We start from the raw sequence: 24508 nt of genomic DNA on the forward strand, positions 1-24508 counted from the left end.
TAACTTTATCTAGAGTTTCTTTGATTAATATCAAATAAGGTACAAAATGAAGATATATGTTCATCAAAGGTATCTACCATCGCCAAAGGGCATCCTAGAGTCTAAATGGGAGAGGTATTCCCTAGAGATCAAGATATACTCCAGATGATATTGTGCTGATTGCATCAGTCCACAAAATAATTATATTAAGCTTCCTCAACAAGATCCACAACTACTCTAAAGAGATAAGCCTGACAATCCACAAAGAGAAAAACCAAATGACAAAAAATGCCTACAGGCGCAATTATGGCAAGCAGCAGAACTGGCAGCCCAATGAAATAACACAACAGTAAGTGTATCTTAAACAAGCACTGCAGACAGCCAATGAACTTTCAGAGCAGAGAACTGAACAAAAAAAGTAAACTGGATTATATTTGGAAAACTGTGAAGTGCTTAGCCCAGGATTTGGCACATAGTAGGTACTCAGTAGATGTTTACTGACTAATAAGGAGTCTTCAAAGAGCTCAGGCTGCTCCTAACATGAAAAGCAATTTTTAAAAACACCAATGAGCATTGGTTTTTGCCAGTGATGCTATATGACTATGGCAGGAGAATCCTACAATTTCTGAAGAATGAAAACTGCCGGTGACCCAAAGGAAAAACAGAGATATATGCAGGCCATATGATGACTTACATGCAACAAGCAGTGTTAAAGATATTACTCAGGAAATGTACAATCAGAAAAAAGAAAGGACCAGTCATATAGTAAAAGAAAGGGATAACAGATGGATATCTCAAGTGCTACAACTGCTGAAAGGCCTCCAGTGTGCTGGGTAGATTCTCCACAGAGGATTCATGGAAGGACATGTATAAGAAATGCATGAGGGGCAGCTAGGTAGCACAGTGGCCCTGGAGTCAGGAGAATACGAGTTCAAATCTGGCCTCAGACACGTAACATTCACTAGCTGTATGACCCTGGGCAAGTCACTTAACCCCAATTGCCTCACCCCCCCCCCAAAAAAATGCATGAGATTAAAAAGACATGAATGGGTTGTGATGAGCACCATAGAAAAGAGTATATACAATGACTGGATCATGGATCCTTTGAATTACTAAAGCATAAATGGTTAGAATTCAATGATTATAACACTTTGCAAATAGGAGTTAGTTTGACAAACCATAACAATCTTAAATCTCTATGGGGTAGAATATAAATTTTGCAGGAATTTCCTTTTAGATAAAGTTTTAATAATGTATTTATACAATGTTTGCTATGAAATAAGTACCTGACAATTACTGAATTTCTAGATTAATTATATAATATTGCTTGGACTGCCAGGGGAGCCGGGCTTTCTAAATCCTTGTAATTACTTGCACTAGGAAAATATACTACCTTGTTCAGTTCTGGAAGCACATGGTCTTCTGACATTCTCAACATTGCTGGAAAGATAAAGTTAAAATTATCTTTCAATGAAAACTACAGAAACCTTTAGTAATAAGAAGAAATTTAGTATATACCTTTTCTTTCATGGAACAAATTTCTTCTTTCAAAATTGTGCCTTCTAGCACAGAGTATCCAATGTTTATACCTCAGGAAGAAATACTTTCCTTCTACGACTAGACACTATAAATTAGTATGAAGTTCTTTATCCCTGGTTCAAAGATGCCCTGACCTACTCTTTATTTATTCTGTTCAATCCTTTTATTCCATTCGGACAAACAACACTGACTTTTCATCTATTTTTCCATTCTGAATTCTGTCTTCCTTTGTTCAAATGAAATAATACATGTGAAGTGCTTTACCTTACAGCACTATATAGATGTTAGCTTCTGTGATGATGATGATACCTATTTTTACAACAGCTTCTCCCTCCTGGCTAGAGAATCTTAATCTAACTATCACACTTTCTCCACAAAGCTTTCTTCTCTGTAAGACATTTAATTTTTTCAAATTTTTCAATGCATCACCAAAAATATTTGCACTGTTATATATATATAAATGATTCACTTAAATGTAATTAATATTTTAAGAGGAGTTTATGTCATGACTCTTTACACCCACTCCGCGCAATGCCCAACACAATGATTATTACAAATCATTATTTAAGGCTTCTAAGTATTGGATGGGACTTAAGAAATAATCTGCTTCAATTTCTTCATTTCACAGCTTAGAAAACTAAGTGACTAGCCCAATGCCAAACTACAAATTGGTGGCAGAGACTGAATAGGACCTAAGCCTCTTAACATCTTGTTTACTCTTTTTCCCCATATGAAACAATGATGATGACAATTCATCAGAAACTGGTTTCTGTTGTTCTTTTGGTTACAACTAAGACTTGCAATGAAGAAAAAATATAAAAAACTGTTACTTCAATGATCTTTGATTTAATCAGAGTGTAATTCCTCAACCAGCAAAGGTTGTGAACTCCTACACTTTAGTAAATAGTGTTAGACAGCTGCAGAAACCAAGCAATATTCATCATTTAGTGGCCAAACTTTAAGTTCTAAGCCCCTTCACGATTAACTAGGGTGATCCTTAGTCAAAAGACCGAGTCTGTTGCTGGGTTTACCATTAAAGCCTTTCCAGCTTGCATAGCTGGCACAACACTCCAGAACCCAGGCTCACCTTCATGGTACCATAAGGCAGTAGAGCAGGAATTTGAGGAAAGAAATAGCCAATTACTATTGTAAAATGCAGTCACAACAGTGTGGTATAGTGGCTAGATGCCAGTATTGGAGTCAGGAAAAGATGAATTTAAATGATCCCTCTGACACACGCTGGCTATGTGAGCATGGGTGAGTCACTTAACTCTCAGTATTCCCCAAGCAACACTCTAAGACAAGTTACAAATAAGGTGCCAACCTACTCTGGCAGAAGGAGTTTCTACTCTGAGAGTACCCCCACAAAAATAAAATCACAGGTCTGGACCCCCCCACCAAATGCACAAAATACATGTCTGTAAAGTAGGATAGTGATTTTGGAATTAGGAAAATTAGAGTTAGAAGCCTGCCTAGGATGCTTGCCAGCTGAACAAGGAACTGAACCTTTTCCTGCCTGAGTTTCCTCATTTATAAAAGAGGGAGAATAAGAGAGTACCTACCTCAAAGCATTGTTCTAAGGCTTAAATGAGATCATGTATGTGACGAATTCTGCAAGCTTTCAAGTGCCACATAAACATCCAGTATTATTATTACATAGGAATTCTAGTAAAGACCCTCTGGCTTCCCCCTATGGTTAGTGACCTGGGCAAGTCACTTCACTGATCTAAGCCTCAGTTTCCTCATCTGTAAAATGAGGATAATGACAGCACCTACCTCACAGGGCTGTTGTGAAGCTAAAATGATACAAAGCTCTCCACAAACTTAAAGCACTATATGTAATGTAGATACAGCACTGAGAAAATATGCTTCCTTCTAGGACTAGATGGAATCAACCAGAAGCTTCACAGCAGGACATAAATGGAGCTAAAGGGCTAATATCTGTTTTGGGAACAAAGCAAAGCTATCAGGTAAAAAGTCATAAATGCTATCGTTTTGGGTTTGGGGCTTTACTAGAAATGAAAGTTTTGAACATTACTGCACATAAGGTTATTAATCTTTATTTTCCTATTTCAGGATTTTAACAGCAAATAGCTAATATACCCAGAATCTCAGAGTTGGAAGGGACTCAGGGGCTGTATTTATTCAACCTATACCCAAATAAGAAACCCCTCTACAGAACACTTGACAAGTAGTGATTTAGCCTTTTACTTTGCCTCTCTCCAGCAAGTGGGAACCCATCATATCCTAAAGGATTCTACTTCGAGGAAGTCATAAAGTTTTTTCTTGCTATTGCAAGCCTAAATTCACTTCTTTGTAACTTCTACCCATTGCCAGTCTACTCCCTCTTGAACGTGACATTAAAGCTGTGAAGAAAATTCTTGTGTCTCCCAAGTCATCTCTTCTCTAGGCTAAGTATTTCCTCATTCCTTCAACCAACTTTCATACAATACAAACTTGAAGCTCTTCACCTTTATGCTTGCCAGTGTATCCTGCTCAGATGAGCACAGTCCCTTCCTAAAAGGTACCACCCAAAAGGAACAGAATACTCTAAATGTAGTTGACTCTGTCCCCTAATGTAGTCTACAATTACATTAACTTTCGGGACTTACCAAATCATACCACTGACTCATAGCAAACTTACAATAAAACCCCCAAGGCACTTTCAAACGAACTGCTTATCTAGCCATGCCTTCTCCATATAGTATTTATGAAGCTAATTTTATTGAACTGAAGTACGTAAGATTTTACATCTATGCTCATTAAATTTTACCTTAATAAATTTGGCCCAATATTCCAGTCTGTCAATATGTTTTTGGATCCTGAAACTATTATCCAGTATGTTACTTATCCCTCCTAGTAAACTGATAAAGATGTCACTTACACCTTTCCCGAAGTAGCTGACAAACATGTTCACTAGACAAGGGGGCCATGCACCGACTCATGAAGCGCAAATGCAACCAGAGTCTAGCTGACACTGGGCACTTTGGGTCTTGCCATTCAACTAGCTCTGAATCCACCAAAATACAACACTGTATTTCTCTCACATCTCTACCGTCATTTGACAATATGAGTCTCTGTCAAACGCCTTGCTAAAATCCAGGTAACTACCTACAGCATTCTCCTGACCTGCCCTTCTAGTAGCTCTGTCAAAAAAAAAAGGAAATGAACTTAGCTTGTCACATCCAGTCCTGAGGCTTTCTGAGATCACCACTTAACTAGTCTATAGTTTTCAGCCTTCATTCTCTTCCTTCTTTAGAAAATTCAAACAAATTCATCCTTCTTCAATCCTGCAGCACCTCTCCATTCTCAATGATCTTTCAAATACCAATGACAGTAACTCAGCAATCAAACTTCCCCATTTTCAGTATTCCACGAAAGAGTTCATCTGGATCTGCTGACTAGCTCATGCAGGGCAACTGGCTGTTTTCCTTACTTATCTCTATTAGCCATTTTTGTCCTGTTCATTCCTATCTAAACATTATTCTCCCTTGCACAGAAAATGGAAATATAATAAGACAATCATACATAAAAAATAAGAGGCTGATTTAAAAAAAATACAAGACAATAATACATGACATAAGCATATGTATTATTTGCACGTGTATATACATAAATATGTGGAATTGTTATGAATAAACATGTATGTTCTCTTTGGTCTGAACTTGTGATAAGGCGAAGTGTCAAAATGAGTGAGATACATAATAAATGTGAGAGTACAGAGGAGAGAGATTTTTTAAAATCTCTCTTATATAGAAGAGCGTTTATTATTTCTTACTTACTCTCACTTGAAAAAATACAATTATTTTAGTAGAGTGACTCTAGAATTAAATTATTACCCCTACCCATCAAGAACTGAAAGAATTAAAATAAAGCAGAAAGAAATATTCAAATAATCTTACCTACATACAGCCACCGGAAAAATGCTTTGAAGTTTTTCATACTACTATCTATAACTCTAAACAAATAGAATAGAAAGGATTAGTAATACATTTATTTTGGGTAGTTGGTTCCACTTATTTTTTTTTACTTACAGTGAGGTAGAATTTATGTCTAAAATTTAATGTGCATAAACTCTCATTGCTATATTTCATCTTAACTACATGACAATTAGGGCTTTAAGGACAAAATTCACAAACTTAACAAATCCAGAAATTATATTCCAAAAGAGCAAATTCACTTTCATTTTAACATCAAGGCAAATAACTCAGATTATACTTGGTTCTAAGAAAATTTGCCACAAAATATAACATTCTTTCCAAGCATTCAGTAAAGTGTGAAATCCTTTTCTAATTTTGCAAATAAAGGAAATCAGAAAAACTGTTTTCAGCATTATCCTCATAATACAAAAATATGCTCATTGGTCAGTATAAAGAAAAAACATCAACACCAAGAGAAAATCATTATTGTGGAATTTCTACTGTGGCAATTCCTGTGGTCTCAAAAGACATTATTTTTAGAATATAATTTCTGATCTTCACGAGTACTAAAAGGATTACAAAAAGTGAATTTCCCTCTGTTATACACAGATTTAAACCAAAAATAAGTTCTATAAAGCAATTTTCATTTTGTTTAAATCCCCTTCTGGATATAGAAGTAGGAGTCATTTAAGCTTATACATGTTAAGATCATTATTCAAAGTAAAAAACATGACACTTGTACTACACTTATCCTCTCCAAATCTCAAAGTCCTTTGCAAACATTAAATCGAATAATACTCCTAGGGAGGTTAGGTCAGTATCACTGACCTTATTATTGTATATAGTAAGAAATCTGAAGTAAGAAATTACTAGGTGATTTCTTTTAGGTTCCTGAGCAACATCTATCAGCACCAACATGAACACAACACTACTATTTCAAAGAAAAAGAAATTCTCATCACTTCTATGAGTTCAGGAACGTCAGACTAAAACACCACAGCCCAAGAATTGGAAGAGATGTTGGAGGTCATCTAAGCCTAATCTTCCACCCCACTCAGGAATCCTATTTATTTAACTCGACAAACTTTTATGAAGCATTTACCAGGTGCAGGGTATTGTGCTACAGCACTGACATGTGGTTATCTGGCCTCTAGCAATGGAGAATCACCACTTCAAGAGAATGCACATTCCATGACCAGCCTTGAGGTGAATTTCTCCCTGTAATTTCTACCCACTGATCCTACCTCTACTCTCTGGAATTACACAGAAAAAATTTAAACCACCTTTTCAGATGACAGCTCTTCAACTATTTAAAGATAGCTATACTGTTCTTCCAAGGTTTCACTAAAATACCCTCCTTTGTTTCAACTGTTCCTCATGACAAATTACTCCCTTTACCATCCTGACTAGCTCTCTTCTAGACATGCTCCAGTATTCACTGGCTTTAAATGCAGCACCCAGAACAGAACACAATATTCAAGATGTAATCAATCAGTATACAATAGAGTAGAACTATCACTTTCTGTTCCAGTCATTATAATTCTACTATGTGCATTATAATGGCGCATACAAGATAAGCTATATGAATATGATTTCACCAGTATGGGGAACACCCTTCCTCACCTGTGTGTTACTTAGTAAGTTTTAAATCAGTTTTAGAGCTGTAAGAGATATGAAAGGTCATCCCATCCAACCTCACTCATTTTACAGATGAGAACAATGAGGTTCAGAGAGGTTAAATGATTTGTCCAAGACCACACAGGTAGTAAAATATAAGTCCTAGGAACTTGCCTAAGGGAAAAAAGTTGAATGATTTGCTCACTGTGACACATTTAGGAAGTGGCATAAGGATTTTAATTAAGGTCTTGCAGACTCCAAGCCTAACATTTTGGTCTACACCACACCACCACTATACTTACATGTAGTAGATAATTAACAAATGAATTAACGAGACCCAAATTTACATTAGTTATTTTTTCAGCAACATCACACTGTCGACTTACATTGAGTCTGCATTCAACAGATATGCCAAGATTTCTTCCCCCACTTTAATATATTTAATTAACATTTAAAGTTTCATTGCATCTCTTCCTCTTCAACTAGGTACTGTATCTAAACTACCTGAGTATAGGCATAAGATACAGTATTTAGCAGCTTTGGCTAAATGATTTTGAGCTATTTAACTCTTATTGCCTCATTTGTAAAACAGAATAAAAGTACTATGCTGTAATTACCTCAGAGAAAAGAGAATTAAAATGTAAAAATTGGCAAAATTATCTTCATTCAATTAATATTTACTGACTGACCAAGAAATGCATTTGCACTTAGGCTGTTAAAATAAGATTTCTCCACTTTCAGGAAAAAACTCATCTTTTTCCTTTGGCTTTCTTATTTTTTTCTCTTCCTCAAAAAATAAATTAGATTGAGATCTTATTATTTAAACTGTATTATTAGGAGGAAAAACAAAAACCATTGTACATTTCTGATACTTACTGAAGAAGTTCATTTGCCTTTAATATGAAAGAACCCACAGAAGTAATAGCATCTATGGAAAAAAAAGACAAGATTTTACTTATAAGCAAAAACAATTTTAATGTAACCTACTGAGAAATAAACTGACTACCTTCAATTCCAGCAGCATCGAGTCCAAGAGGTTCATATTTTTGTTTCCAAGAAGCCATTCCTTTTAATTCACTCAAATGGTACAATAAAGCCTCAGAGCCACTACAAAAGTAAAAGAAAACATAATTTTTCAGTTATTCCCATCACTACCTACCATCAACATGGGTACTAAAAACACAGCCTAAGAATTTATAATTTTTTCAGACTAGAAACTGACAATAAGTCTAATTTGGGTTTTATTGTCTAAGATACCCCTAAGAACTTGAATGTATCAATCTGTCCTCCTGAGGGATGAAATTTAAATGCAATTCAAATCACATTATAATATTTCATGCTGATATTATAAAACAATCTTATTATGTTTAAGTCGAAAATTTAAAGGTCAAAACCACTAACATTACATGTAGGTTTTCACTATACTTCAAATCTTAAACTCAACATTACTTCCTGATTTATTTCACTTCCTCAAGGCAGAGTAACAAGTCCATTTCCAAATCTACTAAAAACAGGTGGGGGAAAAAAAAGAGTCAATCTACATGTGGTGGAGAAAACAGTATGGAGTGACAGATGGCTCAGCAATTGGCTCTTTAAATTCTACTCTTATATTCAATTCAATGACTGATTAACCAAGATGACCAGTCCAAAAAGATGTAAAAGTTTGGAGCCATGGATAAGGGATAGTAGTCACTAGGTGATAAACCACTACAAGATTCTAGTTAAGTCAATTTCAACAGTTACAATGCTAAAGCATTCCAAATAATCATACCTCTGCAAATGACTTATGACCAATTTTTGTATACTGGAGTATGAAGACTCTATAGACTGCCCAAGCTTTTTTAAGCCCTAATTAAGAAAACAGAAATAATTTAGCATGCACCTGAGAGACAATACACGTCTTTAAAGGAAGCAATAAAATGTGTGTTTTACATTCACAAGAGGCAGCCTGGCATAATGGATAAAGTGCTGGCCTTAAAACTCAGAAGACTTGGGTTCAAGTCCCACCTCTGACATATAAACTGCCTCTGTGACCTCTGGCAAACCACAATACCTCTCAGGGTTCCAGATAACACTGAGACTATGCATATAAGGTGCTAAATGACAGTGGCAGAAAGGGAACTTCTCATCTGGAAGTTCCCTATACCAATGAAAGCACAGGTCCAATCCTTACTCTTTGAAATTCATAGCCATCTCAAAACACAAACACATATACTGTATTATTAACTATACCTTTACTGTTAACTGGTTCATTAAGAGGGATTGAAGTTCAAGGCTAAAATTAAAAACAAAAAAAAGAATTTTAATAATTTTTCTCTATTTAAACCTCTTTTTCACCTTTACATTTTTGAAACTCAAGGTACACAAACTCCATGAAAGAATAGCATATATTTAATGTACAAACTAAATATTATCCAATTACCTTGCTTTCCCCCATAATAGCAGCTGCATGAATTCATCCTGCACTGAAGTCGTTGTGTTCTTTTCCTAGTGGTCAAATATTACTGTGATAATTATTTTTAATTTACTAAGAAATTAAATATTTAGAATTTTTAAACATTTATTCAAAAGAATACAATTTCTACATCATCACTAAGCCTTCCCTAAAAATTCATATTTAAGTTGGTCACTACATATCAGTGACTAGGAAAGAATTAATTAGTTATTATAACATTTACTTCTCCAATTTGTTTTCTTATTCTATATGACTACCTATCTGACATCCTAATCCCTATCTAATAATCCTCTCTACCAACTTTCCTCAGATGAATACATCACCCTCACAACAAATAAGCCAATCATTTCATATAATTTAAGTCAAAATGGAAAGCATGAATGACATTTTAAAGTATAAACTATTGCTTTATTTTTAAAATTACTTGAGAAGCTATATCACACTGAAAAATTGCTATTCTCAAGCTAATATTGTTCTATTTATGGGTTTTCTTAAATGCCTGAGACATGAGCTAAAAATAAGTAAGGAATTTAATGCATCCTTTAACTTTTCAATTGGGGGCTCCAGTAATAATACCTGTACAAATTTGGTAAGACGAGAATCCATCTGCATCAATATTTCTTCCCAGGCCTCACACATGCATGTCAATGATAATCTTATATACTATAAATGAAAAGGGCAAAAATAATTAAAGCAATGAAAAATATTTTAACCTAAGATGTTAATTATGAATATGCATTTTTATTGTTATCTGACTCATAATAATTTGAAATTTATCTTCTAGTGAATTTAGCTTTGAGCCTCATAGAAAAAAGATAAAAACAAATAATAGCAGCCAGTGTCAAGATACATTTCAAAGACTGTTCTATTATCTACTATCTTCTACTGAAATACCATATTTAAAATTTTCTACAAGCATATTTCAGATTATACTAATTGCCAAAATGAATGTTTGGTCAAATCATGTAGGCTGATATAAATGATCAATTTTAAAACAGAACTTTAGATTAGATACTGACCTCTGAAAGTACAGTCATTTACAAGTACATTAGATTTAGATTTTTAGATTAAATTTAGATGTTGTAAGGTTTACAACATCCTATGAGATGTTTTCCAAATTAAACTTTAAAAATTCTTAAAGTAGTATTTGATCTGTCATCAAAAACGTTCAATTATTTTTTTAGAAAGTATCAATAAATTTTCCATTCCTTAGACTGATAAAAAGTGACCCTAACATAAGTCACCATAGTGTTGAAGCACCTTAAGAAGTGAAAGTTTATGCATTTGGTACATAAAGAACTGAAGAAATCAACAACTTAAGAGTTGCATAAAACAAGTTTTAAATAAATACCTGCAAAAGAGTTGAAATATGAGTAAACTTTCTGGCCATCCGAGTAACTTCAGGTAAGTAAGTAGACAACAGGCTAGTATCAAGCTGTAAAGCACAACAGAAGAAATTGCAGTGAAAACCAGATACTTGCTTACAGAGACAGATAACTTTATTTAAAGCTAAATCACTATCAAAAGATGTATCCAGGGAGACACAGAATACTGTAAGAAATATAGACCATTTAACACAACATCCCCTACTTCAAATCTCACAGGATTTTTTAAAGTTATCAACAGGTGACTGGTATTTGCTAACTTTAAATAATACACACTCATACACTCATCACATAAAATCCTTTTCTAGTTGTAAAATTAAATGATTTTGTCAATCTAGAAAAGAATATTTTGGAAACAGTTTAAACAGTACGTTGGCTTTCAAAACACAGTATTTCAGTGCTGAGCAAAGCAATGCAAATTGTAAGAGTTTTCTAATCTATCTTCTGGGCAAGTAGTCAACCCTTCTGGATCACAATTCTTATTTATAAAATTAAAATAATTGTTAACAACCTATTTCAGAAGATTATTGGAAGTAGTTATCTAAAACAGATTACAAATTCACACAGATGATTCATTTAAAAAATACAGTCATCAAAATATACATCTCTTACCACACACAGCACTTTTTTAATATATCATAATACCTTTCTAATTGTAAGCTCCATGAAAGCAAGTATTGTGTTTCATCTAATGTTTCTATCTTCTCCAGCTTACAGCACACTGTTCTACACACTAAGTACTTACTATTATGTCTGCTGAACTGAAGTGAAGAAGGAAGTTAGGCATACGTGCCACTCACTGGATCTTTTCAAAGGTTTTGTTTTTGTGGGTAGTTTGGGAGTTTATGTGGGTATCTGATTAAGCGGTTCCATATTTGGGGGAGAGAAATTTCTAGTTAATGGTAGGATTTCTGAAACATAAACAATTCTGCTTTGTCACAGCTCAGTTCTCCTAGCCTATCAAATGAGATATCTGTAAAGCACTTAGCACAGTGCCTGGCACATACAAGGCATTTAACTAATGCAGGCATTACTTATCTTACCCATACCTACAAAGCAAATGAATAACAATAAAGTTTTTGTCATTTTCTATTTGTTTCAATTTTTAAATTACTGAGTATTTCTATTACACAGTCACCACAGTAAAGACTCAAAATATAAGATTATTTGGTACATGCAGAATTCATCATAACCAGACTAACAATGCTACTATTTCTATGGGCCATACACTAGGACACAGAACCAATTCTAACATACAGTTCCTCTGTTGAAAGGACAATTCCCATAATGGTATTTTACCTACAAAAGATGAAGGAATTCTAAAGAAGTGCTAATGTTTCTTCAATGAAAGAAACAGAAGCATGGTTTTATATGCCAGTTTTATCATCAGGGAAGAAGTTCGGGATTCAGATTCTGTCTCTGACAGACTATGGGTGTGGACAAACTGTTTTTACTGTGTGACTATGAACAAGTCATTTTTCTCTGAACCCCAAGTTTCTCATCTGTAAAATGAAGATGATAATACCACCTTTGATACCTATCTCAGAGTCATGTAAATCTCAAATATGATAATACAGGCAAAAAACTTTGCAAGTCTTAAAGAGCTCTATAACTCTCAGCTATTAATATTATTATACTATAGATCATCAAAATGGTCTTTAGCCACTGGAATCAGCAAGTATGAACAGCAAGTCTACAAGAAATACAGTGCATTTCACACTGCTCTGAAGTTCAGTTTTACTCACTTGAAAATATGAAATTTCTGATATAATACTGGTAGAATCTCCTATCTCTGTAATAACTGATAATGACTTCAAGTCACTTGATAAGCATAAGCCGAGACATGAACCAGAAACCTGAAAAGGTAAAAGATTCCAGTCATATTTTATTTGTTCATTTTACTCAAATAACATTTTTAATATTAATGCATTACTTTATCTTTGTGTATAATACATGAGGCAAAAACCTATGTAAAATCTAGAAAACAGAACAGCTCAGGCAACCTAAATCTCCACTGTTCAGGCTCTTGCCTTCTCTCTGTTATGGATACTAGGGGTGTCAAACCTATCTGCACATTTACAGACTCAATTCAAGGAAATGCTCTCACTCTATTTCTTCTCTGTCCTCTCCCCTTTGGTTACCTTAGTTAAAGTCAGCTTCCACAACTGAATAGTTTTAGTAGCAGAAATTAGCATCTCAACCTTCACCAATTCTTCCCTCTCTCCCCAGGAGGTACAGGAGAAGCCCTGAACTTAAAAGGGAGCAAGTTCAGTGCTAAGCATTAGCTTAGCTGCATTTTAACCACAAATTCTAGCTTTTATTCTCCATAGACTGGCAAAAAAAAAGTGAGTTTATAAAGCAACAAGCATATCAATCTTTTTTTTTTTTTAGGTTCCCTTTAATTCCATTAGCAACTAATAGCTCTTGCTCTTTACGGGTAACATCTCTTACTTTTATGCTTTGTATGAATTGTAAGTGAAACCCCTAACTTCCAAATTTAATCAATTTATAAGATTATAAGAAAATATTTATCATTCCTTTCAGAAAAAAATACACATTAAGGAATAGTAATTTCAATTACTGGAAATGAGAAAAGTTAGTGTTTGAATCTTTTCTCATAAACCAATTAGCTGCTACATTTAAAAAGAAATTGTAGGGAAAATATAAAATGAAAACTTACCCCTGTAACAGTAGCAATTTTGTACATTCCATAAGCGTAGATCTCAATGAACCCAGAGTTTCCTCCAAGGACAAGAGCATTAAGCCTAATTAAAAGTAAGGCAACAAGCTGAGGACCAATCAACAATAGAAATAACCAAGTTCTGAAACTCAGCTCTAAATGACTACTCCTATATAATCTACACATTAAGGCTCTCCTGCAGTGGAAACTGATAAACCAAAACAAGTCTACTGATTTGTTGGTCAAACTCAGCTAAACATGTCTAGTCGTTTCAAAAGTAGCACAAAAATTCAACTGTGCAAATTAGCAAGGCCTGCTACCTGGAAGAAATCAGGCTGTAGGCAAATAAAAACAGTAAAAATTATAATTAAAACCCCAATACAGTGTTTTATCCTATTTGTGGCTAGTATCATCACAACTCTACTACAGTGACACTGACACTTACATTTTAAGATTTACAAAGCCCTTTGCATACATTAGCTCTTTGGATTCTCATAACAATAATAACTTTTTGTTTTGTTTTGTTTTTGGCTAGGCAATGGGGTTAAGTGACTTGCCCAGGGTCACACAGCTAGTAAGTGTTATGTGTCTGAGGCCACATTTGAACTCAGGTCCTCTTGAATCCAGGGCCGGTGCTCTGTCCACTGCGCCACCCAGCTGCCCCTGGATTCTCATAACAAGCCTGCAACGTAGTTACCACAACTATCGTTATCCCTGCTTTTTACAGATAAGTAAACAGAGGTTTAGAAAGGTTGACTGATTTGTCCATACCATGTCCCTAGCTCTTTCCTCTATATGCTGCCTCCATCTCAACAGTAAGTATATTTGATGGGTCCTGAAGATTTTAAAAATGCAAAGCAGCTGCTAGCTCTAAAATTCAAAGATAAAATGTCATTTTTGACTTCTTCACTCCATTAAAATTTTTTCTCTTAAAGAAAAAAGGAAAGGGATGTTACCAACTCTTAAAACTATTTTTAAAATTGACAAAATGAAAGGCCATAGAATAAAATCAAGTTAAATGATAGATATTAAAAGAATGCTTAATGTGAGCAAAACAATTGTACAAACACATAAGATCTGTCCATTTAAAACTTCCTCCTCAAATTAAGAATAATCTAAGAAACCCATACTTGCCACCATAGGTATTTCCAAGAAAATTTACCTGACATCACCCAAGAGCTTCATAATTTCATCTGATTTTTCTTCACTGAAATATGAAAATAATTGTTACAACTCAATTTTCATACTAAACAATAATTCTCTTACTTGAAAAAATACCAAAGAACTTTTCTTACCTAAAAATTTTTGCAGTAGTGCTATAGCTGAATAAGAATATAAATTGAGAAAAGTAATACTTTAAAGAAAAAACTAAACAAGATATTTTCATAACATAGTTAATAACAAATTTCAAATGAATAAGAAAATTACAACTAGTTACAAAGCTACCCTGATTTGCTACTTACTTTTTTGGCAAGGCAGGTAATTTAGGCAGAAGGAGATTTGACTCATCCTCAGCATTATAAAAGGATGTTAAAACACTAGAGGAAAAAAAAAAGAATGTTCTAAAACACTAAAGATGTGACTTTTTTTCACAATTTAGAAATATTTTAATCTTTCAAAGAAAGAAATGCACAAAGTTAACAGTAGTCAGGTCTTGCACTTAAAATAAAAATCTTGCCATCATATTTGGTATAAACTAAGAATAAAATATTCATATCTTTTCTCCAATGAGAAGCATGTAATTTTCTCAGTACTCAGCTCAAAATAAATGCTGTGCAGTAAAAACGAAATATTACCCAAGCTCTAAACATCTATAGCTACTATTTATGTTATGAAAAAAATCACCGTAAGATTGATTTGGGTAAAATCAACATAACACAAAGATTTAGGTAAAATAAGTAAGGTTAAGCAATAAGTTTTATAACAACTATACAGCAATTTCCATGAGAAGGGATAATTTAACATAACAAAAAATATATTAAGAATTTTCCTTATTCACAAAGAGCTTTAGTCTTGCAAGGGAAAAATGTATCCATTTTATAAATTAAAAAATAGAAGTAAATGATTTATCTAGGGTCATAAAATTGCTATTAAGGATGTGGAATTACAGTTTAGGAATTCTAAATGCTCATCCAAGAGTCCATGTCATAGTTCTAAGTAGAAAGATTTGTTTTAAAGTATACTGCTATAATTATGTTGCCTTAGTGGTCAGTTCTGTGGTTTACACACAAACTTCCAATTTAATGACTTGATAAGCAATTCCACACTTGGATCCTCGGCATAACATTTATAAATTGGCATATGAATCATCACTACTGAAGTAATGGTTTTTTAAAAAATTCCTAAAAATAAAAGAATTACAATAAACTCCTAATTATTTAGAAATAATAATTTATAAGAATAGCTTGTACTGCATTTTTAAAAGTAACTTTGGGGCAGCTAAGGGGACAGAGCACCGGCCCTGTATTCAGGAGGACCTGAGTTCAAATCTGGCCTCAGACACATAACACTTACTAGCTGTGTGACCCTGGGCAAGTCACTTAACCCCATTGCCTACCCCTCCCCAAAAAGAAAGTAATTTTAATTTCTTTCATAATGTAGAGATGATCAGACTTTATACATTCGTATATATGTAATACATAAACACACATGCATACACACACAGTTCTTAAGACACTGTTGCTTAATAAAAGAAAAGAATTTAGTGGAGTATTACAAAAATGGTAAAGTTTGGTAAAGTTAGGGAGAAAGATGACCCCAAAGGTACTCCTAAATTAAATTTAAAGTTACCTTTCACATGTAGTTTGAATTTATATTAATGCAGATTTTAAAATTTCTTGACCTACCTGTTTTCTTCAGTTACTTCCATCCAATGCATATAAGTAATAGGTGTATCCACAGAAAAAGAGTGCAAGCTTTCAGGCTTTTCAACATCACATAAAATAACTTTCTTGGTGTCAGCAAGACCAAAGGCTAAAACTACAAGGAAAAGACAATCAAACATGAGGTGATTTGCACAGAAAAATGTAACCATATCAAAAAAACAAGTTAGTAAAGTGAATTCTGGCTCAAAAATCCTGAATAGTTAATGTTTTTAATTTGCTGTTTAATTTTATCTATTAAAAATACATCTTCACAGTTATTGTTAGAATTAAGAATTCTACCTTATGATAATACTAACGCAATGTTCAACTCTTGAGAAATTTGTTTTTTTCACTTTTTGGTGAGGCAATCGGGGTTAAATGACTTGCCCAGGGTCACATAACTAGTTGTGTCATGTGTCTGAGACTGGATTTGAACTCAGGTCTTCCTGACTCCAAGACCACCATACTACCTAGCTGCCCCGAGAAATTTTTAAAGGAAAAAAAAAAGGCCATAAAGGATTTTTATAAGTTAGTTTAAAAGCGAACCTATTACATTTTCATATATAGCATTAATATAACATGTATTTGTATATACTTATATATCTGAAACTTTCACTTGAGATCTAAAACTTTCTCATACACAATATTAAACATCTGACATATTAGAAGTTCCTAGATTAAAAACCATGTGTGTCATCTGGTACAAAGCATTTAACAGATAAACAACAATAATATATTGCTACATGACTGCTCTTTATCGCTAAGACATAGTGGAATCTATAAACAAGCCTAGAAGGAATAATTTGATCTGTCTAGTTTTTAACACTTTTTCTACCCTTTAGTTTCTTTACCAAATGCAAACATGGGAAACAGAAGTATATTCCTCTTTGACGACAATTAAATTTTACAGTGCAGAGTCTCTGAATGGGTCACTAAAAATATCTTTAATACAACAAATTATTTCACTGAATTTCAAATATGGACTCAGATAATATCATCCAATATTTACTAATGTACAAATCTGTACAAGGCCCTTGTAAATTCCTGCCTCTCCTTCCTAAAAACAAACCACTTGAAATAACTCCCAAATAGTCTTTATTTGACAGAGACACTTATATTTAATTTTTTTAGTGATAACCTATTGCTCACTATTTAACCAACACTTATTGTGTGATCTTTCATAAGCCTTTGTTTCTCTAGCACTTAGTACAATGCCTAGTACACAGCAGATACTTGATACTCAATTAATGATTAATAAAACTTTTTGATTTAACAGTACCTGTTAATTTCACTCTTTCTCAAGACAAGCACACTGTACAAATAAAATGCAACTGAACAAAATCCCTCATATTATACGTGCAAAGGGACAAAGAAGAACCCTAACCACTAACATATTAATGATATTAATGATGGTTAATTTTTAGTTACTATAAAAATTAGAGATATTCTTTGGTGTTTCAATGTATCTGTTCTCAGAAGTGTGGCTACTCTGCCATTTATCCATGCCTTCTCATCCTGTGTGATTCTCATTAATATCCTTCATGAATTTTCTAGAGGATCTCTCCAACATACTTCTAGATCTCTTAATGTTTTTTGAATTTCATAAAAACCTCCAGACCATGTTATTAGTTCTCAGTATATGACAAACAAATCTTCTCTGGTCACAAATGTCCTTGATGACATTTTTTATGGAACTTCTCCTATGTAAATCATTGCTGGTAATAAATAGACTGCAGTAAACTTGTGCCTATGTTATGTCTTTCCATTTTGCTCTTTTGGTTACCCTCAACTTTAATTCTTACGAGATTATCGTATTACAGGATTTGTCATTATATAACAGCACTAGAGAAAACTGGAAGATTTGTTTTGGTAACATGGAGCATATGATTATTAGAAGTCCTATGCAATTTCCCAAATGCTATTCAGTTCACTCTCATCTTATTAAATTATGGACCCAATTCACAGTCTATATGAATTGCCATATGTACCAATGGACTAAATCAAGAGGCTGCTGCATGTCATAATTTTCCAGATTATTCTTCATTTGCTTTTTTTTCCAATATGACTTTTTAGGCTAATTTCATTTGAGTAGTTGTGGATCTAAGCCCTGTAGCACTGTTCAGGGCTCAGAACAATCAGCATACTGACAAACAAGCAACTGTAGAACCTCAATACCTATGTGGAATAAAAAAGGAAATAACCCATCCACTTGGATTTTTAATCTCTCTCTGTCTCTCTCTCTCACACACTCTCTCTCTCTCTCTCTCTCACACACACACACACACACACACACACACACACACACACACACTTTATGCCTTCCTAAATATAGTAAAAAACCGAAACAAAACTGTTGAACAAATTATCGCTGTGGTTTCATCTATCAAAGAAGCTTTTAGTAGTTTTACCATCTTAACACATACATAAGACAGAGGTGAAGGGAAGAGGCTTTGAGGCTGCATTTTGCCCATACACATTCATTCATTCATTCATTCATAATACTCAATCAACAAGTATTTATTAGGGGTCTACTATGTGTCAGGCACTGGAGATACAAGTACCAAAAAACCTAATCTCTACTCATAAGGAGCTTACAGTCTCACAGGGAAGAAAATAAGTAGTTATATAAATATAAAACACATAAAGTGCATATATACAAAGTAATTAAATACAAGCTTGTTTGGGAAAAAGGACTATATACATTTTCATCTTTTCTCCATATTTGGTATTTCGATCTTTATGCTAAGTAATCCAAGACCTGACTATACAGAGGTAGCTAACTCAGAAATGAGCCCCACATCAGAAACTGTTTCACAAACATTATTGTACAATTTTCAAGATCTTTCCTGTGCCCACCTCCAAACTGAAGTCATCAAATATCAAAGTAAATGTTGATCTGGTTTGGAGGATGCTGTCAAGTTCTTCAAAGAATTAGCATGGACAAATACTTCATCATGCAACAGCTATCCTGTAGCCAATGATCTTCTCTGAGTTCTCCAACAGCAGATACATTATCTCTAGAGACACATACGAAGTTTTTCCAATTTGGCAGAACCAGCCAAAGCAAGTACTCTAGTGACACAGCCTCCAAAAACCCAGGGCTACTTCCAAACCACAATGTGGATTTTTTTGTGGAGGAAAAAAATGGAAGGAAACAAGGTGAGCTGAATATACTTACAAAGATATAGAGGCTTACGTGCCACATAACTCCTAAATGCCATAAAGTCCAAAAGAATAGGCTAGGGAAATGTCAAGCAAACAAGCTAAATACAAGAAACGGTAAGGCCAAATGGAAAAGGTAAAGAAAACATCTGTATATGTTCAATTATATTTCATGTAAGCAATATCTTTGCAGAAAGGAATTATTAAAATTTCACTTGGAGCTGTATGAAATTGAGAGCTTTTTAAAAGAATCAAGTAACATTTAAGAACTCTAGTACATAGTACGGGCACAAAATTCTTTCTCAGAACAAGGTTTCTGCCAAAACTCCCTTCTATGATAATAAAAATTTCTACAATAGTACTATCATTACTTTTTCCATCTGGTCTCCAAGCCAAAGATGTCACTTCTTTTCCAGTGTTTTCATTTGGTGGCAAACTCCAAACTCGCTGAAAGTTTGCTAGTCGATGAAGTAAAACCTGAGAAACAGACAAAATGTCAGATATTTTTTAAAGTTTCCTATTTTACATGTATAAAACAGATTCTTTAAATAGATAATTTTTTAATAATAAAAAAATAATAAACTCAGTCAGTCACTAAGCATTTTTTAAGTGCTTACTATCTGCCAGGTACTGTGATTAGGGTTAGGGATGTGGAAAAAGGCAAAACACACTGCTCCTAACCTCAAGAAGCTCACATTCCAAAGGAAGAGTAATATGTTAGTAGCTATATGCATGCAAGATATATACAGAGCAGAGAGAAGGTAATCTCAAAGAGAAAGTAGTTGTAGTAAGAGGGGACTAGGAAAGGTCGCTGTAAAGAATGGAACTTGAGCTGAGTCTTAAAGCAAGCCAATTATAAAGATTAAAATTCCTATTTCCTAAGTCATCAACTAGCTGTTCACAGACAGTACTGTCTGAAAGAATTGTAAAAACATATCTTTAAAAACTGAAGAAAAGAGAAAATCTAATTTAATTATGAATCCAGTAAACTAACCTTTTTTTGTCAACAGAAGGGCAACAATTAATATCATAAATGTAAACGTGTTTCAATATTAGCATTACATATGCAAAGGAATATAAGTATTCGTCTTTTCAGTCCATGACAATTAACACTACATCTAGCACAACTGAAATTTAAAGTTTTTTAGTGGTTTTAGTATGCAGAAAATAATTACATATGCTTCAATGTATAAGCAACATAAGGTGGCTTTGCTGGTGACAGATTAACAAAATGAGACTTCTTGAAGAAATATTAGTGCATCAAGAATTTTTTAAAAATTAAAAAACACCCTGCAAAATAAAAAAAAAAAGACAATTTTAGTTGTTATAAAAGGAGGTTGGCAGCAGATGGCTTAGTTTGAGGTAGACAGAGTACACTGTTTTCCTCAAACACCTGTTCCAATAAATCTTAATTCTGGCAGCACTTCGGATAAGAGCTTTTGCAGAAATAAATATTAGTAATCCAAATTATTTTATGACAGGGAAATCAGTGCATTTTGGGAAAATCTGACAACACTAGACTCATCCTTGAGTACAATCAGACTATAACAGCCATTCTTAATCAGGTTTGTGTCAAGGACCTATTTGGCAGCCTGATGAAACCTATGGAACCTTCTTAGAATAATGTTTTTAAATGAATAAAATACATAAGATTACAAAGGAAACCAATTATATTGAAATGTAGTTATCAAAATTTTTTTAAAGTTCATTGGGCCAAGGTTAATAACCCCTGCTCTAGAAAATCTCATCCTTGCTTTTACTAACTGCTTTTCCCAAGCTTGAGGATACAATGATCAAATTTAGGCTACCACTAATTAAGTTCAATCTAAAGGAAGATTTTTGTAATTTAATGTTAGCCTCCAAAAGTTGATCATTTAAGATCCAGGGCATAGGATACTAGGATCCTAAGAAGTCACAATCAATCAATCAATCAATCAACAAGCATTTATTAAGCACCTACTATAGACCAGGAATGGTACTAGGGACACAAACACAACAAATAAATAAAAAACACAATAAAATCCCTACTCCTAAGGCACTCAATCTGACAAACATTTTTTAAGTATAAACAAGAATAAATAGTAAGTAATTAACTACAAGGTAGTTTGAGAGGAATGGCATGAGCTGTTGAGAAGATTAAAAAAAGCTTCATGTCAAAAGTGGTGTTTAAATTGCATTTTTAAGAAAGAGAGGGATTCTGTGAGGTAGAGATGAGGAAGAAGTATCTTACTTATTGGGGACAACTAGTGCAAAGGTATGGAGATGGGATATGGAGCATCATGTGTAAAGAACAGAGAGATCAGTTTGGCTAGAGCCCAGAGGGTGGAGGGGAAATAATGTACAATGTGGTTGAAAAGACAGATTGGGGCAAGGGTATGAAGGAAGGTTGCAAACCTGGGACGCTGAAAGAATGGTGATACCTTTGACAGAAACTGAGAAAAGTTAGGAAGAAGGATGGGTTTGGGGAAAAAGGGAATGAGTTTTGTATGTGTTGAGTTTGAAATGTCTCTAGATATCCAGTATGCTAAAAAAACAATCAATAAGCATTTACTACTATGTGCTAGACACTGTGCTAGATGCTGGGGTACAAATATAACGAATAAAATTATCCTCTGTGCTCAAGGAGCTTACATCTATATGACATAAATATTTAAGTGTTCTTCAATGCCTCTAGCATTTGTCTCCTCCTTTCACTCTGTCCCATCACCCTAAAAAACTCTCCAAAGTTGCCCTACTGAGTCAAAAAGATTCTAGTTCAATTACTATCTCTGACACATGCATAACCATGAAATCAATTAACCTCTCAGCACCTCAGAGTTGCCCATCAGTACTAGTGGAGAAAAATTTCCTCAAATTCCTTACACAGATGAAACCAAAGGTCAAAAAAAGCCCAAGATCCTCCATAATGTAGTTCTCACTACAAGCAGCCTACCTTTCCAGACTCTACTCCCCTTCACATATTCATAGGCTCCTAAGATTTAAAGCCATCACTCAAGGAGCATTTATTAAGCATTATGCACAGGACATTGAGCTATGCACTGAAAAAATAAAAACAAAGTGGAACTTTAGTCCTAACCCTCAAAGAGCTTACATTTAAATGAGGGAGACAAAATGTACACATATTAATATATACATAACACATGGAGAATGAATACAAGTTGGCACTAGTATCTGAGAGGATAAGAGAAAGCTTCATGTAGAAGAAGCACTTGAACTGAATCTTGAAGCAACACAGACTCCAAGAAGCAGAAAAGAGAAGGGGGATAGCTACCACAAGGCATGAAGACAGGAGACTGAGCAGACTGACACACCAAAAGGTGAGAAGATAGGTAGTAAGTGTTCACAGAATTGAGGTACAAACCCAAGCAATTTTTTTTTACTACAAACCCAGTGTGATATTCTATAGGCCAACAAAATCACTTACTCAAATTTTCCATACAAATCCCATGCTTTCACTTGCTCTTCCCCTGCATCTTTCTTTACCAACTGAATACCTAAAAATTCATTAAGGCCCAGATGGAGAACCCTAACTCTCTTCCCTGTTCCAGCACCATCCTCCCCACCAAAAAACACAGAACATTTTGCACCTGGAATCTAATTACAATTCTGCCAAGTACTTGCTACATGTATTGGGTAAATCACTTCACTTGTTTGAGGCAAAGCAGGGGCTGTTTTTTACCTTTCTCTGTGTCCCCAGTACTTAGTACAATGTTTGAAGCACTTCGCAGATGCTGGCTAAGACTCAGTTTCCTCATCTACAATGCACATAACACAATCTTTTAACCTGATGCTTTGCACAGTAAAAGGGTTTGCTTGTTGGGTTTTTTTTTTTGCCTTTCCTTTGTCTTTTCATGTAGATATTTTAAAGAGCAGACAATAGATAAAAGTGTAATGTGTAACTTTTCTATATATTGCTGCATTTGGGGAAAATATTTTAACTTGCACAGGAAAGCACAACTTGCTCCTTTCTCCATTTCAGTACCTACTGTTTCTCCCTTTTAATATATGACTGTATTAGCTGTTTCTGTATGAAAGAATTCTTAAATAGAAAAAAATTAAATACAAGCAAATTCGATTTCTAAAGAAAAAGGGAGAACTTTTGTCTTCTATATCAATGTTTATTTTTGTTAAGTTTTTCGGAAGCTTCTTCACTGGATTATTGTGAGGAAAAAGTGTTATAACGACATCCATGAGTTAAGGATTCTTCTCCTGTGCTCCTCCCAGAACCTAGCACAGCCCATTCCCCAGAGAGGGGCTCCGGGGTATCATCACAGACTTAGGGCTGAAGGGGGAAACTGAGGCAAGCGCGGGGGGGGGGCATCCCTCCCTCTTTCACTTACCTCCCCCACTTTGTTGGCTAAGGCAATGAGGTCCCTCTTGGGAGACCAGGCCATGAAAATGATCTCCTGGGGCAGCTGCTTCTCTCCCACCTGTCGGAAGGCCGGCATCGTGGGGGGGGCGGGGTTCTGCAATGACAAACACCCCTCTTCAAACTGGACCCCGACTCCCTCTTCTCCCGCCCACCCGGCCCCTCCACAGACTCCCTGCAGCCGTCTCCCAGCCCCGCCCCCCGCCTCCCGCGCAGACGTATTACCGGGCGGGTTCGCTTCGCTGTGGCGCGAAATAGGGCCGCGTATCCTGTGCTCCCGAGCAGAGCGAGCCGCGGCTGCCGGCGGGCAGTAAGAGGCACTTCCGGGGTCGGGACTTCCTGCCAGTGCCGGGCGCGCGCCCGTCTGGTTCTCGCGCGCGCCCGATCTGGGATGACGCCGTGGCCCGCTGCGGGGAGGTGGTGGGTCCTTGGATAGGGTTCAGCTCTGTTCTGGCTCTCACCGGCCAGTGCTGAGCTCACTTTAGAGAAGGTTCGGTTATTACCCTCATGGAGCTTACAGTCAAACAGCAAACAAAAAC

General features: G+C 35.0%; 1 protein-coding gene across 4 annotated transcripts in view; it reads right to left on the bottom strand.

The window, feature by feature from the left end:
* The window catches only part of ANAPC4 (anaphase promoting complex subunit 4), a 40253-nt gene extending 15965 nt beyond the window's left edge, over positions 1-24288 (bottom strand). For 3 of the 4 annotated variants that reach the window (XM_078148824.1, XM_020992352.2, XM_078148825.1), the window contains exons 1-18: positions 24195-24288; positions 23941-24066; positions 19972-20077; positions 16421-16553; positions 15038-15112; positions 14870-14896; positions 14737-14781; positions 13575-13659; positions 12640-12750; positions 10861-10944; positions 10086-10172; positions 9477-9541; positions 9287-9329; positions 8826-8902; positions 8061-8161; positions 7931-7982; positions 5421-5476; positions 1373-1419 (exon numbers count right to left, since the gene is read on the bottom strand). In XM_078148824.1, coding sequence (XP_078004950.1) covers positions 1373-1419; positions 5421-5476; positions 7931-7982; positions 8061-8161; positions 8826-8902; positions 9287-9329; positions 9477-9541; positions 10086-10172; positions 10861-10944; positions 12640-12750; positions 13575-13659; positions 14737-14781; positions 14870-14896; positions 15038-15112; positions 16421-16553; positions 19972-20077; positions 23941-24048 — 1302 coding nt within the window. In that variant the 5' untranslated portion in view covers positions 24049-24066; positions 24195-24288. Of the gene's footprint in view, positions 1-1372; positions 1420-5420; positions 5477-7930; positions 7983-8060; positions 8162-8825; positions 8903-9286; positions 9330-9476; positions 9542-10085; positions 10173-10860; positions 10945-12639; positions 12751-13574; positions 13660-14736; positions 14782-14869; positions 14897-15037; positions 15113-16420; positions 16554-19294; positions 19450-19971; positions 20078-23940; positions 24067-24194 lie in introns of those variants that run through there. The other variant, XM_020992357.2, reaches the window with a different exon arrangement.
* Between the last annotated feature and the right edge of the window lie 220 nt (positions 24289-24508).

The sequence above is a fragment of the Phascolarctos cinereus genome, unplaced genomic scaffold, assembly GCF_003287225.1.
Source record: "Phascolarctos cinereus isolate Bilbo 61053 unplaced genomic scaffold, phaCin_HiC Scaffold_9;HRSCAF=440, whole genome shotgun sequence".
NCBI classification, from domain to species: Eukaryota; Metazoa; Chordata; class Mammalia; order Diprotodontia; family Phascolarctidae; genus Phascolarctos; species Phascolarctos cinereus.